Source organism: Bidens hawaiensis, unplaced genomic scaffold (genome assembly GCF_021521415.1).
Source record: "Bidens hawaiensis isolate Kalapana, Puna unplaced genomic scaffold, B.hawaiensis_p1.1 tig00001721_1, whole genome shotgun sequence".
Classification (NCBI taxonomy): domain Eukaryota; kingdom Viridiplantae; phylum Streptophyta; class Magnoliopsida; order Asterales; family Asteraceae; genus Bidens; species Bidens hawaiensis.
In genome coordinates this window covers 3,391,778-3,404,304 of record NW_027491098.1, presented here as the reverse complement: position 1 = coordinate 3,404,304, position 12,527 = coordinate 3,391,778, and the positions used below count along the sequence as shown (strand labels likewise).

At 35.0% G+C, this 12,527-nt stretch overlaps 2 protein-coding genes across 4 annotated transcripts; both read left to right on the top strand.

Moving 5' to 3' along the window:
* The first annotated feature begins 3,481 nt into the window (after positions 1–3,481).
* On the top strand, positions 3,482–9,596 carry LOC143596344 (hyperosmolality-gated Ca2+ permeable channel 2.3-like). Of its 3 annotated transcripts, none has more exons than XM_077075154.1 (11): positions 3,482–3,578; positions 4,549–4,896; positions 4,997–5,149; positions 5,288–5,351; positions 5,430–5,639; positions 6,584–6,772; positions 6,853–7,151; positions 7,232–7,508; positions 7,584–7,859; positions 8,889–9,122; positions 9,205–9,596. In XM_077075154.1, exons 2-11 carry the CDS (start codon positions 4,616–4,618, stop codon positions 9,352–9,354), a joined length of 2,133 nt encoding a protein of 710 aa, XP_076931269.1. In that variant the 5' UTR covers positions 3,482–3,578; positions 4,549–4,615; the 3' UTR covers positions 9,355–9,596. The 3 variants fall into 3 exon arrangements, with proteins under 3 accessions (XP_076931269.1, XP_076931258.1, XP_076931263.1); XM_077075143.1 differs by having other exon boundaries at positions 3,486–3,740; XM_077075148.1 differs by lacking the exon at positions 3,482–3,578 and having other exon boundaries at positions 3,763–4,896.
* A 1,251-nt stretch (positions 9,597–10,847) lies between these two features.
* On the top strand, positions 10,848–12,327 carry LOC143596363 (ethylene-responsive transcription factor ERN1-like). Its single transcript, XM_077075158.1, has one exon. It carries the CDS (start codon positions 11,228–11,230, stop codon positions 12,266–12,268), a length of 1,041 nt encoding a protein of 346 aa, XP_076931273.1. The 5' UTR covers positions 10,848–11,227; the 3' UTR covers positions 12,269–12,327.
* Positions 12,328–12,527: the final 200 nt, after the last annotated feature.

The window sequence follows — 12,527 nt, the reverse complement described above, 5'->3', positions numbered from 1 at the left end:
CTCGACAGCAAACAGATCTTCAATTGAAATTACGTAATCAGAATTGAAAAGCTAATTAAAACGGATAATAATAATCAAATTTCAGTCATATGCTAATGAATACATGATCATCATAAGGATACACGTACGGATCGTTTTTAACGGATCACGTGTGTACGTGATAAAATGCGTAAACATGCATGATTAGTGTTAATAAGACGATGAACCTGATAATCGATGAAGAATTGAAAATCAAATGATCGGAAGATTAGACGAATTCTGGCAGTGAATTCATTTGAATTACGGAGTATTAATTTTATTTATTATCTGTTTTCGTGAAAGGAGAGTGACAAATATGGCTCGTGAAAGCCATGCCACGTCGACTCATATCACATGACATGTTTTCAGCGTCTTTTGTTTCTAGTTTTTGTTACCATGTTTTCAGATATTTGTGAAATATTCAAAGTTTTATTATTACTATATATATTAATTTGCAACTTTTGGTTGCATCATAGGTTGTACACCATGTAATAAAATTTGTATCATAGGTAAAAAAAGCTAAGTGTTTTCCACTAATTACTATGCATAGTTTCATATGTGTTTTAAAATTTGTGATAATCATAAATCTTATTACTTTACTATATATACACACACACAACACACATTAAATTGTAAGTTTTGGTTGGCGGATCATTCGGTGACGATGAGTGTGTTTGTCTGGACGCTAAGACTAAGTAGTGTTTTGGCCGCGATAATGGTTTTGTAGAGGATAAGAGAACGAAGCAATGATAGTAGCATAGCAGTGGCGGTAAGGTGGTGGTGTCATACTGATTTGGGGTGAAAGTGACCTGACGAACACGTCTACTAAAATTAACATCCCCGCCGCAACGCGACAGGGTCTTAAAACTAGTTATTATTATATCATAGGTTTAGCCTTTAGCTAACAAAAAATGTTTATTCCATTTTTTTTGAAACAATGATGGTTGGGTCGGGTAAACAAGTCGCGTGGAAAAGTGGATTGGATTTGGTCTTTAAGCGGGTTCAGCAGGTGGTCAGTAGTAACTTCGCTCATGCTAAGGGGAACGTTGTGTTTAGTAGGTAGGGTTTGCTATTCCGAAGGGGGTAGCGGCGCAGCTTGTTGCCCGTCTATCTGTCGTTAGTCTGTAATTATCTATGCTATTTATAATTTGATTTAATAAAAATTACATTAACCGGAAAAAAAGTATGAAATAAACTTCTAATCGTAGCCGCGTGACCTTCCTTCGACAAGCATGTCAGTATTGTGTATGAGCTATGTAAGTTTATACATGTACAAAGAGATGGTGTCTAGTTGTAAGAAAGAAAGGTTGAGGAGATCAAGATCATTTAAAGAGTATAGCTAAGAGAAGATATATGGCGAGTATGCTTACAATTTAAAAGTATGTCAATCTTTCGAAGAAAAGTGCACACTAAACACCATCTCTCAAACAGTGACTTGAGAAAGGTATTTGTATTTTCTCAAAAAGAAAAGTGAAGTTTTATCAATTTGACGTGAATTAATACGAATAAAACTAGGTATAGGACCAAATAAATTAGTTTAATAAACATTGACTTTATAAAAATAAAAAAATTAAACAATCTTGAATACACATTCCGCAATCCGCATGCACAAAATTTAACAGAAGCATAAAACATTGAAATAAATGATTTATTAAAGTTGGATCATGTATGGGTTGATAAGAGTTCCTCTTTCGTTCACGTTATTGAATCGTGTTACAAATCATGTATTGAACTACTTATATTTAATCATGTGAAATATGCAGCGTATCAAAGAAATGTTCGTGACACCATCAGAAAATCAACAGCAAACAACATCACACGAATAAATGTGAATCCAAATTTTCACAATTCAATAAACATTTCAAGTATCTATCAAATACAAATTTTGCGGGCCTGGCTCGAAAATAAAAACCATGCCCTCAAGGCCTCCCACCTCCAAAGTCCAAAGTTTAAGGTCTTGTTTTTTGTGGGCTTGGCCCAACTTAGTTCTTAGGTAGCTTTTATATGATAAGCCTGTTAACTCCGAACCCAAACTATTTTAACGAAATTCTGTTTCATGACCTTTGACTTTGAGCATTATTTCAATTTTCAATCGCATTTGTTCTTGTTTCACTTTGAATTTATGGTTTTAGCTTGTTGTTGTCGATTATAAAGTACGTAAATTAATGCATTTATAAAATATTTAGCGTAAAATAGATTTATCCAAACCGAATCAATTAGGTGATGTCAGTTAAAATTAACTTTCCGTAAAAGTTGCTTTTACAGGGGTGAGCCAATCAATCAATGATGAAGTTATTGAATTAACTAGTGAGAACATGAACATAAGACTTTGAAGTTGTAAAATAATTGTAACAAAAAGTATTTAATTTACCCTTGTATCTCATTCTTTAAAATAGAGATATGGTTTAGAGAAGTTATCTTTTTATTGTTTAAAATAAAGATTCCTTTTTGTTGAATATGGAAGGTTTTTCAAAAATATATAAAATTTGGAGAAACATGTGTTTTTAGTGCAATTTCATAGAACCGGAGAAAAAGGCATGAATGCTCTTAATAAGGGTACAAGTCAAATCTCTGTAAATTGTTATGAGTGTATGAAAAAAAGAAAATAATAATAATAAAATAAGCTTATGTAAATAGGGTTTGGATTAAATATAAATGAAATTAACATGCTAAACGTAAGAATCAAGTAGAGTAATTATATACAAGTAGAATAATTATGTAATTACATCATAACGTGCTAAACGTGAGAATCAAGTAGAGTAATTATATATACAAGTAGAGTAATTATGTAATTACATAATTACTCTACTTGATTCTCACGTTTAGCACGTTAATTTCATTTGTACGTTAATATTTCCCTATGTAAGTATTATAAAGATAGAGATATTGAATGAGATGTGGGTGGTTTTTAAAGGTTAAACAAATTTTCGAAAAAAAATGTTTCTTCACTCTAAAGTTTAAATTCATTCTAGTAGAATCGAATTTGTCATTCAAAAAGGGGCGACAACGTAGTTTGTGTCCGCTCACCTTTCTTTTTATTGTAACTAGATACTTTTATTGCCGTTAATAGAGTTAAATGTTGCTTTCATTCGTTTAACAATTGTGTCATGTATGTTTTTTTTTTCTTAACCTCCATGTCAAGCTGTGGAACGAGCTTTGGAGTTAAATATTAGACAGACGTATGTATCTACTGGCATTATTATTAACATGTGATGACAGTGGAATATTGCAATAAAAAAACAAATTGTTGTTGTTAACTATAGGTAAAATAGTAAAATAACGGTATACCTACCCGTGGTTAGTGAAACAAGTCATACATATCTGTTAGCTTACGGAATCCGTTAAATTAGTAACGGAAGTCACAATACCGATGGAAATGTATGAAAACAAATTAACGGTACACACACACGTAGCCTTGGCACGTACTCCGATTAGAGTCGGTAAAAATAACAATTTCTGACGAAGCTTAAAGATGGGTGCATATTAAGATTCCTTTCTTTATTATTATTATTATTATTTCTCAATCCGTATCTATCGCCCTGAAGTTATCGTTCATTCAGGTCATAATCTCATTAATTAACTCAACTCGTTGCATTTTCTGATCGAATTCCTAATTCATTTGAAGCTGTTATTATTTGCAGTTATTTAATGTTTTAATGGCTTCAATTTCTTTCTTCATATCTTAATCCGTATATATTGATGTACAGTTATCGTTGATTCAGGTACTAATTCTGTTAACTTCGATGATATTAAGTTGTTCAATCGTTATGTGGTTATATTATTATGATTTACATGCTTTGACCTAATTGCTAACATCAAGTTAGTTCTAATTAGTAGAGGTAGTTAATTATATAGTGTATTGTTTGGAATAGGATGCTCAGTCATGTGTGTTTAGTGCTGTTATGGTTTAGGGCTTCATTTCACAAAACAGCTAGTAGTTTCACATGGAATTTAACTCCACTGTGATCCAATTTTTAATTAATAAATTCAGTTTAGCTGCCAAATTATTAATATTATTGGATAGAGGGATAAGTATCGACGAAATATTAATTGTTGTTATTTTGATGGTTTCATTGGTTCATAGCTCACTAGACAGTATTTTATGTCTCTGATTTTATTCTAGGGTTATGCACTTTTAAGCTGATCAAGCAGTTGCTTGAGAAATTGTATTTTATTTTTTGAAAGGAGGTATTGTATTCAACAAGGCAAACTAGCAAAGACTAGTCACCGGCAACACAGTTACAAGGTACAATGAAACATAAAATTATAACTCTAGTATGTCAAACTTGCACCATTTCTCCCTATCCGCCACCACTTTACTTGAGTTCGTGTCAACTTCATTGAAGATCTTGTCATTTCTTGCTCTCCGTATACACCAAACTGTGACCAGGAAGATTGCTTGAATTAACTTTATTTGTGTTGGACTGCGGACCGAGTGAGAAATTGGTTTTACTTTAGATAGTTGACCATGTGATATCCAACACTGTGGTCCATATTTTAGAAGTTGATTTTGATATTTTCAAGTAGCAGACTTTTTTGGGACTATTACAAAACCATTAACGCTTTGAAGAAGCTGCAGTTTTCAGCATTTGGAAGAATGATTCTTTCTGCTCTTTTGACTTCTGTTGGGATAAATCTTGGTTTATGTTTTCTGTTCTTCATTCTATATTCCATTTTGAGGAAACAACCTGGTAATGCTAACGTGTACGCACCACGCTTAGTTGCTGAAGGAAAACTTGAACCGAGAAATAATTTCAACTTGGAAAGGTTACTGCCTTCCACCAGTTGGGTGACCAGGTCATGGCATCCGACTGAACAAGAACTCCTTGTGCGTGCTGGTTTAGATGGTGTTGTTTATATGCGCACTATTATCTTCAGGTAACCTTGGACTTTCAAACTGTAAAAAACTTGTGAATTTTTTATATTGTCAATTTGTCATGCATGAGAAAACAATCTATTGTTTCTTGCTTTGTTGCAGTTTGAAAGTGTTTGCTTTTGCTGGCATAGTCGGCCTTTGTGCTCTTCTACCAATCAATTATATGGGAAATCAGATAGTTATTGATTTTTCTGACTTCACAAACAAGTCTCTGGAATCATTCAGTATTTCAAATGTCAATGATGGATCAAACAGGTGACTGTTTACCATATTGATTCTTGAACACTTACTATTGTTATCATTTGCTACTTAAATATTCTTAATCTTGAGATCACATGCTTATGTTAGATAGTGATTTGTTCTATTGGATGCATGTTTCTGTGGCTGATGAAGGTTATGGGTTCACTTTGGTGCAATGTATGCCTTCACTGCATTTGTCTGCTATCTTCTTTATCTGGTAAGCATCTGTATAGTATTTCCATCAATATATCACGTTTTTCCCATTGAATTATTGAGTAATTATAAAAATCTGCAGGAGTATCGTGATATTTCTTTGAAAAGGCTTGCATACTATTACTCATCTGAGCCTAAGCCAGATCAGTTTACTGTATTGGTTAGAGGCATTCCAAAGTCGTCAACAGACAGCTTAAGTGCAAATGTTGAGAAATTTTTCTCAGAATATTATCCTTCACAATATCTGTCACATTACATGGTGTATCACACTACCAAGATTCAGAAGCTAATTGTAAGTGGCCCTTTGAAGCTTACACATGTGGTACTGTGGATGTTCTCACATATTTAGATAAAGTGGTTGTTGGATACCATATCAGTAGAGAATAGAACTTAGATTTTGCTGGTATACAATTTATTTCCTATTATTATATACCCATAAAAATGGAGAGTTTTGATTTTTGAAGTCTTATAGGCATGCTAAGTTAATATTCTGACTGCAAACTCTACATAGCATTGAACCTCAACAAAAGCAAAATCCATTTTCTCTCACTAGTTTAGTATCTAGCAGTGTTTTTATGTGCTTTATGAGCTAACACTGAAATACCACCAACTATTTTTATAGGTCTTCATCCTCTTTATGTTCACTTCGTTTTTTGATTATTGCTTTTTATCTGTAGTAGATTCTTTTATTATTAAAGTCTAGATACTCAAGGGACCTCTATTTACCCATTCACAAGTTTGCAGCAATTTGGGATGCCTAGAATTTGTTTAAAAATTCTTTATTAACATAGTTTTATTCAAATTGCCAGTTCACCCCTCGTTGTCATCGAAACAAATGGTCAGTTTTGCCCATCACTGACACACTTGAGCGATCCCTGCTTAGATCTTTTGAAATATGGCCCATAAGCACTATCTGTTATCAATAAATCTTTCATATCAGAACGTTGAGAACTGCGAGAACTGCGTTTGTACCCCTTGCTTTAAGTATTATGCAGAATATGATTACATAGTCGTGTACCCACCATCTAATTATATCATCAATGGACAACGTACAAGTGCTTTATTCGGTTCCCGCAATTCTCAACATAAAACTGGTTTTGAAAAGAATGTGTCCCTTTGAATGACTATATGTCTGGTCATCTCTTCCCTTCCCAGTTACATAATCTCAAATCACAATCCAATTGTTAACAGTCTTGGTGATATCTAATTCCTGTTTGTATTGTAATGTCATAATAGGGTGATGCTGATAAAGTGAATAGAAAGCTTGCTTATCTGAAGTCAACACAGAATACTTCTCAAAGGTTTGGGCGCGTTGGATTTCTTGGGCTTTTTAGGCCCAAAGTTGATCTCGTGGAGTATTATGAAAAGAAGTTAGAAGATCTAGAAAATAATGCAAGGAAAAGGCAATCATTACTTAGTGGGAAGGTGAGTGTATTATATATGTGAACCTCATGTTACATTGAAGTATGTTTATAAAGTTGTGTCTGTTTGATCATTTTCAATAGGAAGTTCCTGCTGCTTTTGTATCTTTTAAGTCACGGCTCGGTACTGCAGTAGCTTTACACATCCAACAAGGAGAAAATCCTACAGAGTGGCTCACTGAACGGGCCCCAGAACCGCAGGACGTATACTGGCCTTTCTTTTCTGCATCTTTCCTAAGCAGATGGATCGGGAATGTCATGGTGGTTTTCGCGTGTGTTATTCTCACAATATTGTTTCTCATTCCTGTTGGCATAGTACAGGGTCTCACTAATTTGGATCAACTGGAAACCTGGTTCCCTTTTCTAAAAGGTGTATTGAATATGTGAGTGTTAATTCAGATTACTATTTTCTAATAATCTGCTTCATTCTTAAGCTGAAGTTACTTTCCTGACCGATTTGCAGAGCGTTTATTAGTCAGGTCATCACGGGATATCTTCCGAGTTTGATTCTCAAGATGTTTTTATACTTGGTGCAACCTGTCATGATAATGTTGTCGTCTATACAAGGCTACGTGGCGCACAGTCAGATAGAGAAAAGTGCCTGTAACAAGATGCTCTGGTTTACCATATGGAACATATTCTTTGCAAACGTGTTAGTAGGATCAGCTTTGTATCGTGTTAATATCTTTCTGGAGCCTAAGGAAATACCAAATATATTAGCTGCTGCTGTTCCCGGACAGGTATACACATGTTAACAAATACCCTTATGTAATCATATTAATAGGTAATGCTAACATTTTAATGTGTTTTTACAGGCTACATTCTTTATAACATATGTTGTGACATCTGGGTGGACTAGTACGGTTTCGGAACTTTTACGGTCGATGCCCCTTCTTTCCAATTACATGAGAAGACTATTTTCCACCAAAGCTGATGAAAAGTTTGAAGTGCCTTCGCTCCCTTACAGCAGTGAGATACCCAGCATATTATTATTCGGACTTCTTGGAAGTACATACTTTTTCTTGTCGCCCTTAATTCTCCCGTTTCTACTGGTTTACTACTGTCTGGCATACATTATTTACCGTCACCAGGTTAGATGGACTCATGAAATTTATTTCTGTCTATAGCCGTAAACGAACAGAACATTTGTTTAATAAACAAACGAACGAACATGAACAAATATGTCATTCGTTCATTTATGTTTGTGAATGTTCGTTCATTTAAATTCATTTCTTTTGGCTCGTTTACATTCCTATATATTTGTTAGTTTACATTTGCTTAAGTTTGTTTGTTTACATTTGTTAAAGTTTGTTAATATATTTGAAATCTTTTTGCCCATTATTATAAGTTTGCAATTTAGTTTAGTTTTAACAACTTTTTCTGCTCAACAAATTGTTCTTCTCACTAATTATAACTGGTTTTAGCTCAGTTACGTTCGTTCATCTATGTCCGTTCGTTCGGTTACGTTCGTAAACTGTTCTTTATACTGTTAACAAAAGAACCCGAACATTTTCTTTTTCACGAACAAACACGAACAGGAAAACTCCTAGTGTTCATGCTTGATCATTCGTTTGTTAAAGTTAAACAAACAAACGCAAACATGCTCCGTTCGTGTTCGTTCCGTTCACTTACAAGCCTAGCTGTCTATACCAGATATGTAAGCTTTTATCCATTTATTGTAAACAGGCCAAATCTGGTTTGATTTTATCTAACAAATCATACAGATAAAATAAAAAGAATTAGCTTAAAAGGAAACTGATCAAACGGGTCACACGGGTCGATGGTCAGCCAAAGTGTACTCTTAATGAATTAAACCTCATCAATCTTGTTGAGAACATAAATATGTGATTATATTTGACGCATGAAGAGTTTTGACCATAAGCTTATGCTTGCAAAAATTATCAGTTTGACCCGACCCTTGACAAGAACATAAATATGTAATTATATTTGACACGCTAATTTATTATAGGAAGTTTTGAAAAGCTTTGACCAGAAGCCTGCGCTCGCAGAAATTAACAGTTTTGACTTGACCCATCTTGAGCTGCATTAATGTTGGTCTGATGTGTTTTAGACTGTTTAAATAATTAATAAATATGATACTAGTTTTGTTTCTTTTACAGTTACTGAATGTTTATTCACCAAAATTTGAGACCGGTGGAACCTTTTGGCCAATTGTGCACAACTCAATAGTATTTTCCTTGACATTGATGCACGTGATTGCTGTGGGTATATTTGGTCTAAAGAAACTTCCCTTAGCTTCTAGTTTAACTATTCCACTCCCAATCATCACTCTTTTGTTTAACAACTACTGCCGGAAGCGCTTCCTACCAGTTTTCAAGGGATATCCTGCTGAGGTTTGTTAAGAACATTGTTATCTACATTAAATAAACTTTCCCATGCTTATGACTGTGTTTCATAATAATACTTTTTGTACAGTGTATGATAAAGAAAGACAGAAGTGAGGAAGATATGTCTGATTTTCACGAGAGATTAAGGACTGCATATCAAGATCCAGCTTTGAAGCCCCTCAATTTCTCTGGAAGAACTGATGACCACAATGCCCCACTTCTTGCTTCTGAAACGTGACCATGCTTTTTCAACAGGTTAAATTTGTTTGCACCATATTACAAGTTTGATCATAGTTGTAGAAATGAGACCGAACCTGGCTTGACGTGAAATATTTGTTTTAGGTTTTTCTTGTTGTTTAGGATGTAATATAGTTTTGTCATGTTGAAGGTAGAATAATGTCCGATTTGTGATATTAAGCTTGTTTTGTTATTTCCGTTGGATGGTAATTACAATAATATAACACCAAGCTTTTTTTTGAAGCCTTGAATACTATCCAGCAAATACTATGTATTTTATGTACTATGACTTTGTATATGTTAAACCATTCTTTTTCTCAATGCACGTTCGTCAGAAGCTTGATTTCCTAGAATGTTACTCCACAACCATTACTAATTTGTTCTTAATGTTATGACATTGTGTATACTCTTTCCTATATTTATAGCTGTGTTTCAGTTGTCTAGTCTTAAATTCTGCTTACATAAGTTCCTGCTAACACCTCGTTGTACCTTGTGACTTCTACTCTCGGTTAATTATGACTTGCACAAATTTAAAAAAGATCAAACCCTTAATGATAAAGCAACAGTGACGTGCATGTCGTGCGGCGAAAGTTATACCTTGCATCGGACCTGGTTATTACAGCTCTTCAAAAGGTCAGTGAGTCCTTTAGTTATGTCAATGTTGATTAATTATCATAATTTCTATATAAATATGTACTTTGCAAGTCATGGCATATGCCCAGATATTCCTGTATAGTCATGTACTTTTAAAACCTATTAAATATAGTTAGGTTGAGGGTAACCACTGTTCTGTTCATGGAATGCCACATGGAGGAATAAAAATGGCCTTTTGACTTGTCATTTGTTCCGAATATCTAACCCAATCCCCTTCATAATATATTTATCAAGCCCGTTAAGAAAATAACTCATTGCTCCATGTGGCATTTTACCGAAGTATAGCCTCTGAGGAGAAAGATTTAGCATCTCAAACTCTCAAAGTTTCACCAAAAAGTAAATTATATACTAAACCCATAATTACAGTATGATAATGTTGTTTTGCAATTTATAAAATTGTGTTAAGACAATTTAATATTACCATATATTTAGAGTCAAAACCTAACCATCTTAATGAATTGATAATATGCAGGAATAATATATATTAATTGCATTATTTAATTTTATATCTTTGTTAATTGTGTCATTTGTAATATTAAATTGATGTGGATGTCAGCAATAGCTGCCACTAGCCAATTTTGTCTCCTGGCTTTGAACACTATTAGATTCTCCATCAATGTTGACAATAACAATAGATTGAGCATCTAAGCAGATTGTGGTGAGTTCCTACTTGTAACAGTTTGGTCCAACACACCCGTTTTATCCACCCGACCCGTTTCAACCCATACTAATATCTTGCCTATTTTGACCTGTTGTTAAGTCAAGCCAAAGAGGCACCAATAAAGTACTAACCAGTTTAGGGGGGTCAAACTCTCTTTAGAACGGATATTATAAAACATATATTATAGTCCTTGATTAGGTAGCGGAGTAGTGTCCAAATTTCACCTTTTAGGCCAGATTATTAGAATAATCTAGAGATGTGACAACTGAAAAGAACTATGAACTATTCAACTCTATATGTTAACTTAATAAATAACGGTCGTATACCTGAATACTCGATTATTCTAGTCCTTGAATAGGTCAGGAAGAACCGTCCAAATTTCACCTTTTAGACATCATTAAAATAAACAAAAAGATGTGACATACATCATGACTTCTTCGCCTCCTTACTAGTTCTGCATCTCTATATAAACACACCATTTTTAGCTTATTCGTATCTCAACTCAACTAGATACCAAACACCTTTAGATTCCTTTAAAATCACAAATTACACTTGGGGTATGGCTAGGAAGAGAAAGATAGCCACTGGTCAAGAACAGAGCCCCGAGTTCAACATATCTTGGGACGGGATGTTAACTGAATCAGTTGTAACCGTAGCACTAGGTGGGCCCCGGCGAGCCCGGAAGAAATTTGTGGGGGTCCGGCAACGACCATCTGGCAGATGGGTTGCAGAAATCAAGGACACCATACAGAAGATCAGGGTATGGTTAGGAACGTTTGACACGGCTGAGGAAGCGGCTCGAGCCTATGATGAAGCAGCGTGCCTGCTACGTGGAGCCAACACTCGCACCAATTTCTGGCCTTCTCAACCATTTTCATCCACACCCGCACTTCCCTCCAAAGTCACAAGCCTTCTTCTCCGTAGGCTTGAAGCTAGAAACAAGTCTTTAGCAGCATCTGCGTCACCACAGAGTGGTTCTACGCAAACGGTTGATCATTATTCTGTGGTCGCACAACCGCAGGAATTTGGGACTGATGGGGCAGAGTTCTCAGACACATTCTTTACTGACTTTCTAAGAGATCTCGATATGAGTGATCTTTACTGCAACACTACCTTTGAGTCATCTATACCCGTTCATGTGACTCACTGTGATGATCAGGTGGTGGCTCCGAGTTCAAGTGAAGATACAAATAATGGAAGTCAAGTGAAAGAAGATGATGATGATGAAGAAACGATTGATTTCAAGTTTATCGATGAAGTGGGGTCTGCGTCCACCTGCAGCTTCTCTCCGTTTGATATAGCTCAAGAAATTGATCTGGAACCTAGAGAAGAAGATGACGAGCCATTGACTATAAGTGAAGCAATGAAAAGAATGAAATACGAGCGGAAGTTCTCGGCTTCTCTTTATGCTTTTCATGGTATACCCGAGTGCTTAAAGCGAAAGTTTGGAACAGGAGGGTCCAAAATGCAAAATGGAGCAACTGAAGAGGCCAAAAAAGCGATGGTAGAAAACAATAAGGCGAGTGATGTGGGTTCGAGTGATGGAGAATTATTGCTTTGGAGCTCCCTTGATCTTCCTACCATTTGCTATGTTAGTTAGACTCGATCATATGCGTTTATATAGTTTATGATACTTGTTAATGGTTTTAATAGTGAGAGTGAAGATACCTAATACTTTTGTGTTTGTTAAGATTGTATGAGTTTTTGTCCATTGAATTTGGATTCAATATACGACCTGTTCGTTTAACATCCCCTTGTTGTCCGGGTTTGGTCAAAAGCTCAGCCTAAAATGCTTGTCAAGTCCAATGGTTTTGGTCATAGTCCAGTCCATGAAGGACTAATGGTAAAAAAACTCATTA